The 9,292-nt window shown below is 35.0% G+C and overlaps 1 protein-coding gene across 1 annotated transcript; it reads left to right on the forward strand.

Moving 5' to 3' along the window:
* Positions 1-2,671: 2,671 nt before the first annotated feature.
* On the forward strand, positions 2,672-8,410 carry LOC103212331 (olfactory receptor 6C2-like). Its single transcript, XM_007958317.2, has 2 exons — positions 2,672-2,689; positions 7,448-8,410. The coding sequence occupies exons 1-2, from the start codon at positions 2,681-2,683 to the stop codon at positions 8,408-8,410; spliced, it is 972 nt and encodes a 323-aa protein (XP_007956508.2). The 5' UTR covers positions 2,672-2,680.
* Positions 8,411-9,292: the final 882 nt, after the last annotated feature.

The following is a 9,292-nucleotide window of genomic DNA, read 5'->3' on the forward strand; positions in this document are numbered from 1 at the left end:
TTCTTACATATATATATATAGCGGTATACTTATATGCCTATACCTATCCATATGTGATTCATTCACTTTTTAATATTTGTAGGGGTTGTTGCTATCTTAAACCCATTGCCATCTAGTCAATTCTAACTCCTAGTGACCTTTTAGGTCAGAGAAGAAATGCCCCATAGGGTTCCAAAAGATGTAATCTTTACAGAAGCAGACTGTCTCATCTTACTCCAGCAGAGTGGCTGGTAGGCTTGCACCACTGACTTTTTGGTTGGCAACTGAATGGTTTAACCACTGCACCAGCAGAACTCCTTGTTGCCATCTTATTATATATGTCAAATTATTTAGTACAGGCATCTTTTTCTCAAGTGCTTCTTTGTTACATCATTTACTTCACTTACTGGTTGATGGCATAGTGCCTAAGGCATTTGATTGCTAACCAGAAGGCAGGCAGTTCAAACCCACCAGCTGGTCCTAAGAAGATTGGGCAATCTACTTCCATAGTGACACCTCCTCAGAAAGCCAAGAAAGATGGGTCACTGTGAGTTGGATCCCACTCGACAACAGTGAGAGTGAGTGATGCTGACTCCCTACGTTTACATTCAGTGCCACTTTTCCCATTACCAAAAATAACACAAACACCCGTCCCCCCACCATATATATATACACATATACATATACACATGTGTGTGTGTGTGTAGGTATCAATTCTGACTCATAGTGACACCCGCTGAGTTTCCTAGCTATAAATCTTTACATAAGCAAGACTGCCCCATCTGTCTTCTGTGGAACAGCTAATGGGTTCGAAACACAGAACTTTTTGTTTGGCAGTCAAACGCCCTAACTACTATACTACCAGAGTGCTCAATCTCTCTCTCTCTCTCTCTCTCTCTTTCTGAATATATCTTTGAGTTCTGTAGTTAGGTGCATATATGTTTATAAATATTGTGTCTTTGTGATGGAGTGACCATTTCATCATTACAAAATGTCCCTTTTTGACTTTAGTAATATTTCTTTTTTCATAAGGTCTAATTTGTCCAACATTAGCATTGCCAATTCAGGTCTCTGTTGGTTGCTACTTTTGTTATGATTTTTCTTTTTTTAACTTCCATCCTATTTGTGTTTGTAGGCATAAAGCATGCCTCTTGTAGACAACAAAGTGTAGGAATTTTTCATTTTCAACCAATTCTACCAATCTTGTTCTTCTGACAAGAATGTTTAATTTACTCATATTTAATTACTGATATGGTAGGTTTTTTCTGTCATTTGTCTGTTTTATATTTGTTATGTAATTTGTGTTACATATTTCCTCATAATTATTTTCTTTTACATTAAAGGGAGATTTTTAGTGAACAATTTAAATTCTCTTATTCTTCATTATGTTTTAAAACTAATTTATTTGTTATTGCAATGGGAGTTAGAATTAACATTCTAACATAAAACTATTCGGTTTGGATTCATATCAAGTTAATTTCAATAGTGAACAATTATTTTGATTTAATATAGCTATTTTCATGCTTCATTCATTTGGGAAGATATGCCAATTACATGTTAACCATTATTAGTCCATCAGCACAGTTTTTATAATTATTGCTTTAGGCAGTTGATTCCAAAACCAGATTAGTGAAGAAAACATTACAAGCAAAAAAGTGCATTGATTATATCTTTAATATTTACCAATGTAGTTACCATTACCAGTGATTTTTATATCTTCACATGGATTTGAATTATTGTTGTGTTCTTTTATTTCAGTCTGAAGGTCTTCTTTTAATATTTCTTACAGTGCAGGTCTGTTAGTGAAAAATTCTCTCAGCTTTTCTTTATCCAGAATGTTTTAATTACTCCTTAATTTTTGAAGAATAATTTTAATAGATATATAGTATATTCTCAACATTATTTTTATTTAGATACTTTGAACATAACATCACATGACTTTTAGTTTTGGAAGAAAGCAAAAATCCTCACAACCGGGCCAATAAGCAGCATCATGTTAAATGGAGAAAAGATTGAAGTTGTCAGATTTCATTTTACTTGAATCCACAATCAAAATCCATGGAGGCAGCAGTCAAGAAATCAGGTGTCATTTTGTACTGGGAAAATCTGCTGCAAAAGATCTCTTCAAACTGTTGAAGAACAAATATTTCTCTTTGAAGACTATGGTGTGCCTGACCTAAGCCATGGTATTTTCAATTGTCTCATATGCATGTGAAAGCTGGACAATGAATAAGGAAGACCAAAACAGAATTGATACTTTTGAATTGTGTTGATGAAGAATACTAGAAATACCACGGCCTTCCAACAGAATGATCAAATTTGTCTTAGATGAAGTGCCACCAGAATGTTTCTTGGAAATGAGAATGGCCAGATTTCATCTCACATATGTTGGTCATGTTAACAGAGGGACCATTGCCTGGAGAAGGATATTATGCTTGGTAAAGGGGAGGGTCAGCGAAAAGGTGAAGGTCCTCAACAAGATGGATTGACAGCGTGGCTCAACAATGGGTTCAGGTATAGCAAGCACTGTGAGGAAGGCTCATGCCTGGGCAGTGTTTCATTCTGTTGTACATAGGGTCACTATGAGACAGAGCCAACTTGATGGCACCTAACAACAATAACAACATACTAGGAACAGAATCTGAAGATACTTTAATACCATGGAGTAAAATTAAATGAACCTCAAAAGATAAATATACGTATGACATGTATGAGTATATTTGCAGAAGGAAAATATGGAAGGATAAGCTCAATAATATTAGTATTTATTACACATTTTAGAGCTATTTCCTTGTTCCCTTTTTTTTTTTTTTTTTTTTCCTGTTTGTTAGGCTTTGTTGTCTGATCAAATGCCTTAGAAACCAGGAAAACTAACTTGTGGCCATAAACCTGATTCTGATAATAGAGACCCTGTAGGACAGAGTAGAGCTGCCTCATAGGATTTCCAAGGTTGTAAATCTTTAGGAAAGCAGATTGCAATATTTTTCTCCGGTAGGGCTGCTGTGGGTTTTAACCATCAACCATTCGGTAAGCAGCCAAGAGTTTTAACAATTATGCCATGAAAACTTCTTCAACTGTCTGAGGAATATGTAATTTATTACTTTTATACAAGTTGATAAAAGAGAAAACAACCTTCTAAGATAGGAATTAGCTTAAAAAAAACTTGGCTACATTTTTTTTTAATTGAATTCTTACTGTTTTCCATCCAGTCTATTTTAAATTATCTGAAGATTTCTCAAGTCTCTACAGGCCATGTCCCTATTCTTATCTTGTTAAGTTTCATTTTTTTCCCCTCAAAGTTCATTACACTGATGACACATTAGTACTTTTGGAACCTAGGTCACCATGGGCCCTTTGGTTTATTATGTTCATTGTGAACTTGGCAGACAAAACACATATTAAGCTTGTAATTAGAAAACTTTCTAAGCAAACAAGTCTAGAACATCAACTTTCCCATAAGTTAGCAGGAGTTCCTCTGTACTAATGTTGATTTTCAAAAATGATGGAAAATAAAATAAAACATATCCTGGCCTAATGACAGCATGTCTATCATGAGGAGATTTATGCAAGAGATTGAAGATAGAAAACTCAAGTCACTCAAGACTGCTGGAACTGTGAGTGTGGATTGAATCTGCAGTGATTAGAAATTGTCATGCTGGTTTTCAACTTTACATTTTCAAATTTGTAACTGTAAGAATTGTTATAGTTAAACACCTCAAAGAGAGAGGCTATGGTTAACTGCCAGAAGTATGAAGCATGACAAATCCTGTAATTTTAGTTAAATTTTACACAAAAAGGTCATCTTTGTATCTGGAAAATAGATTTACTCTGACTGATGGGAGCTCTGGTAGCATAGTGCTTAAGGCATTTGTCTGTTAACCAGAAGGCTAGAGGTTCAAACCCACCAGCCATTCCTCGAAAGGAGGATGGGGCAATCTAGTTCCATAGTGATAATGCCTCAGAAACCCAAAGAGGGGTCACTATGAATCAGATCCAACTTGACAGCAGTGAGTTTGGTTTTGGTTTGTTTTTTTGGTATAAGACTGAAACATCTTAGTTTTAATATGAATCTTCATGAAATGACATTTTAGAATGCATTATTCTTGGACAGTTTCTCTCATTGGTATGATCATTTTTATGCAACAAGTAGGAAGTCATCTAAAGGTAGTCTATCTTGAAGAAAATGAAGAAACAGTTATTTCCCTTATGAGAAGAAAAAATCCAATTGACACCTTTGCTTCTACTGAATCTCTCATTAGAAATTTTGGTTTTAAAATATTTCAAATACAATATAAATAGTAATCGCATTGTCAAGTCATTTTTAATTCATAGTTACCCTATAGGATAGATTTCAACTGTTTCATAAGGTTCCCAAGGCTGTAATCTTTACACTTTCACATCTATCTCCAGTATAGTGACTGGTGGTTCAAAATGCACACTTTTTAGTTGGCAGCCAAGTGTTTAACCACTGAACCACCAAGGTTCCTTAAATAATAATCAGATGATAATGATTTAGTTGACTTAGTTACTCAACATCTGCATTATAATGTCATATTTCTCACGAAATTAAAATTCTAATGACTGAAATGATCATTATTTTTTTTAGAAGTGAGCACTACTCAAAGTCAGCCAGCTGTGTTTGTTGTCACAGAGAAGCACAGGGCTGTACATCGAGAAGAAGTAGATTGAAGGAGAGAGGGGGGGCTGCACACGTGATCCTTCTCTGCATCGCAAGGTGATCTTTTGGAAATGTCAGCTGTAGACTGACCTTCTCTGGGCACCTTCCAGCTCTCAAACAAACCATAGGCAAGTGCCTACCCCTTGTGTATGATAAACCAAAATAGTGACTATAATTTCTGAGATTTAATTCTAGAGCTTTGACACACGGTAAGTTTGAAAAGGTTTTAAGTAATTGGTGTAGTATTTAACTTGTGATAGTCATGAAAACATCTATACAGAAGATATTGTCACAAATTCAGAACTTCAAAGTCTGTGAGTTCGGGTTTTCATATCCTACTGACGGATGCAGCAGGGAGGCAAACACAGCATCAAAGAACATACGACTTTTCTTCTGTTTGGCAGCCAAGGTAAGGAGAAGCCAGTTATGATGATTGTCGGGAGTGAAGGTGGTAGATACAGTCAAAGGATAGCTTCTTTCAGGTAATTTGAACTTCAATAGAAAACAAAACAAAAAAAAATCTTCAAAAATAAAAAAGTGAAAATGTTAAACTCTGGGACAGAATAAGTTTAATATCCCACCAATTTTCAGGTAAATACCAAATAAGGAATAAGATAGTTCTGTTTGACTTATATATTTTTTTCCCAGCATTATTTTTTTAGGCATAGAATATACATCTCGAACTGTGTTATTTGTGGACACTACACTAGTAAAAATACATCCTCTTGATCTCAAAACAATGTACATTCTCAGGGTAGCGCTAAGAGAGTAGTAAGAATCACTAGCTATATTAATGGCACCCACCACATGCATAAGTTTTGTCTCTTTCCTAAGAGAGAAGTTTAAAGTAAACACCATGCATGGACTATTTGTATCCTAGATGAAACTGGGTTTGGGAAACAAGTTAAGTGAGGAAATAGAGAGTATCTGAGGAAAGAGTACTCCAGATAAATAAACTATTCAAAGTGATTAGTTCAATACCTGTCCAAACCTAGTAGATTGATTTTAAGAAAATGAGGGAAAGAAGTAGGATGAATTGTGGACTTTTATGTTTGTTATGTATTTGACTATATTCCTGAGATTCTGGAGAGCAATTGTTTTTTGGAAATTAAATATTAAGAGTTCAAGGAAAAATACAATGAGAGTGTGTTTGTTATGAGAGAAGACTGTGAAATATAAACATATTAGAGACAAGCAAGAAAATAAACACTCAGAAATTATAGATCAGTAAGGAGAGAGGAAAGAAAGGCATATGTGTGATGTTAAACTAAGTTATGAGAGAATGTTATGAACAGTGTGTGGTCAAAGATTTTTGTTGTTTGTTGTTATGTGCCGTCGAGTCAGCCTCAACTCATAGCAACCCCTCCTTGGGTTGCCAAGACAGTATAACTATGGAAGTACATTGCCCAACCTTCCTTCCAAGCACTGGTTGGTGAGTTGGAACCGCCAGCCTTCTGGTTAGCAGTCATGTGCCTCAGGCACCATGCTACCAGAGCTCCTGTGGTCAAAGGTATACATTAGAAATAGAAGTCTTTTAATATTGTATACCATAAAAAGAAGTTCATTGATAAATTTTTACCAAAGCTATTTCATTTGAAAGGTGGGGCAAAGTGGAATTACATGTGATAAAAAGCAAATGGTTAGTGACTAACAAAAAGGAAATCATTGTTGACAAGTCATTGAGATTGTTAATACATATATATTAGTCAACATCTACATTGCAATGTCAGAGCCGCATGGAAGTAAAGTTCAAATGACAAATAAATTTTTTTTATATATATTCTAAGTTCTTTAAACAGTAAAACTTGTGAAAGCTGGAATCTGTATAAAGAGGAAACCTGTCAGCAAGAAATGCATATATTTTCCAGTAGAGAGTGATAGAAAACTGGTAAGACTGTACTTTATCAAAGGCTGAAAATTTTTGATAATCAGAAAAATAAGGCAGTCCTATCAAATTCCACCTCACACAGGTTTGACTGGTTCAATTTTCAAAAATTATAAATGCAGGATAATTCCATTTTATAGACGACAAAACTGAAGAACAGTGAAAGCAAGTAGGGTAGTGTGAATAGTATTTGAAATTTTATATATATATATATATATCTCTGTGTGTGTGTGTGTATATGTATACAAGATGCAAGATGTTGAGGTGTGTTTCAATCTTAATTAAACAGATTGATAATTTAAAACTTGCGTGATGATTTTGTACAACCATATTTATGCTGTGCCCAACGTAGCTTAACATCTATACAAAAAATATCCCATTAAAACACTGTGTCCTGCAAAAGAGGAACCAATTTAGACAGGTTTCATGAGGGAGAGGAAGGGAAAGGGGTAAAGGACAATAAAGGTGTTTAGAGAAGAAAACTCAATTTTTTAAAATAAATTTAATAGAAATGTACATATTTCTTGAATAAAATTGTTCAAGAAGTTTAAGATTTTTGCCTTAGGATTCATCTTCAGTTAGCAATCAAAACTGCATGGTATCTTTCATAAAATATATAGATAAAGATAAAATATAAATTTTGCATAAAAAGATGTGAAAAAAAAAGAAAGAAAAGAATATGTAGGAATGTGGCACAAATAAAGTAATATGATTTTTAATAAATACTTATTAAAATTGCAAAAACATACGGCTGTGGGACCTATGCTACTAGTGTAATGGTATTTATAACTAAATTAATGAATAATTGCATGTGAAATGGTTTTCATAGTTTGTTGAGCTATACATTATTGCTACGTGGTGTTAATATAATTTTCCTCATATAGCTTACCTCCAAATTATGATACAGGTTGAATAGAAATCAGAAGCCAACTATGAGAAACCACACAGTAACAACATTTATTCTGGTGGGACTGACAGATGACCCTCAATTGAAGGTTGTGATTTTCATTTTTCTATTGATCACCTACCTGCTGAGTGTAACTGGAAACCTGACAATCATCTCCCTCACCTTCATTGATTCTCACCTTAAAACTGCTATGTACTTTTTCTTGCAAAACCTCTCCTTCTTAGAAATTTCATTTACATCTGCCTGTATTCCCAGATACTTGTACAATTTATCAACCGGGGACAAGACAATCACATATGACAATTGTGTCATTCAAATATTTTTTACTGACTTCTTTGGTGTTACAGAATTTTTTCTCCTGGCAACCATGTCCTATGACAGATATGTAGCCATCTGCAAGCCCCTACATTATGTGACCATTATGAATAACAAGGTCTGTAAAAAACTCATTCTTTGTTGCTGGACAGCTGCCTTGTTGATCTTAGTCGCACCACTTGGCCTGGGCCTAAATCTGGAATTCTGTGACTCTAATATCATTGACCATTTTGGTTGTGATATATCCCCTCTGCTAAAGATCTCATGCTCTGAAACATGGCTCATAGAGCAGGTAGTCATAGTTTGTGCTGTGGTGACCTTTGTCTTGACACTTGTATGTGTTATTCTGTCCTATGTATACATCATTGAGACCATTCTACGCTTCCCTTCTGTCCAGCAAAGGAAAAAGGCATTTTCTACTTGCTCTTACCACATGATTGTGGTTTCCATCACCTATGGAAGCTGCATCTTCATCTATGTGAAACCTACAGCAAAAAATTCAGTGGCCATTAATAAGGGTGTAACAATACTCACAACTTCCATCGCCCCTATGCTGAACCCCTTCATTTACACCCTGAGGAACAAGCAAGTAAAACAAGCCTTCAATGATTCAATCAAAAGAATTACATTGTCCTTAAAGAAGTAAAGAAATGTGCTAATGTAAGGCAATATTTTTTCATAAAAAGAACAGAAGTCCTTATACCTTATTTTTAAATGTTTAGTCCTTTTCGTTCTAGTAAGGGAGATTTATCAGGGCAGCATTTCTGAATAAGAGAATATATTACATTTCCAGATAAGCAATGTCTTCACATCAAACTGTGTTGTAATAAAACCCCAAACAAAACAAAACAGAATCAGTAAGTTCATTTTAATAAATGTTTTGAATGTAGTGAGCTTCTTGTTTATTCCAATTCCAGCTTTTTCTGGCCTTTGTGACTCCAGGCATCATTTTGTGTTATTTCACTTTTGACTATAAACAATAAACTGGGGAAGAAGAAGGGTTTATGGCCAGGGATTTTAATAATAAAGATGAACATTAAATCTTGAAGTTATAATACTTTTAAAGATGTTCATCTTAGTATTATAATGATTACAGCCAATATGACTAAGACAAACACTTTAGATTCATTACCTTTTTATTATATGCAATCATGAATGAAGATGTATTTTATCTTCACTGCACAGATAGGTACATTGAAGCTCAGGAGGGTTAAAGGTTGCTACCCAGTGGTGCAATCAGGATGCAAATTTTTTTTAATCTGACTCAAAGCCTGTGTTTGCACAGTATATGAAGCTCTAGTGACACACATTTCAGCATTAAGATCTCCTCAAGGACTACCTTAGGGAAGTCTGAGCTCTGGTAGCATAGTGGCTAAAGCACTTGACTGCTAACCAGAAGGCTGGCGGTTCAAACCCACCAGCCACTCCTCAGAAGGAAGGTTGGGCAATCCTACTTCTGTAGTGATACTGCCTTGGAAACCCAAGGAGGGGTCACTATGAGTCGGGGCCAACTCGACGGCACATAACA

This window comes from Orycteropus afer, unplaced genomic scaffold (assembly GCF_000298275.1).
Source record: "Orycteropus afer afer isolate SDZICR_OR568_19922 unplaced genomic scaffold, OryAfe1.0 scaffold00923, whole genome shotgun sequence".
Lineage (NCBI taxonomy): Eukaryota > Metazoa > Chordata > Mammalia > Tubulidentata > Orycteropodidae > Orycteropus > Orycteropus afer.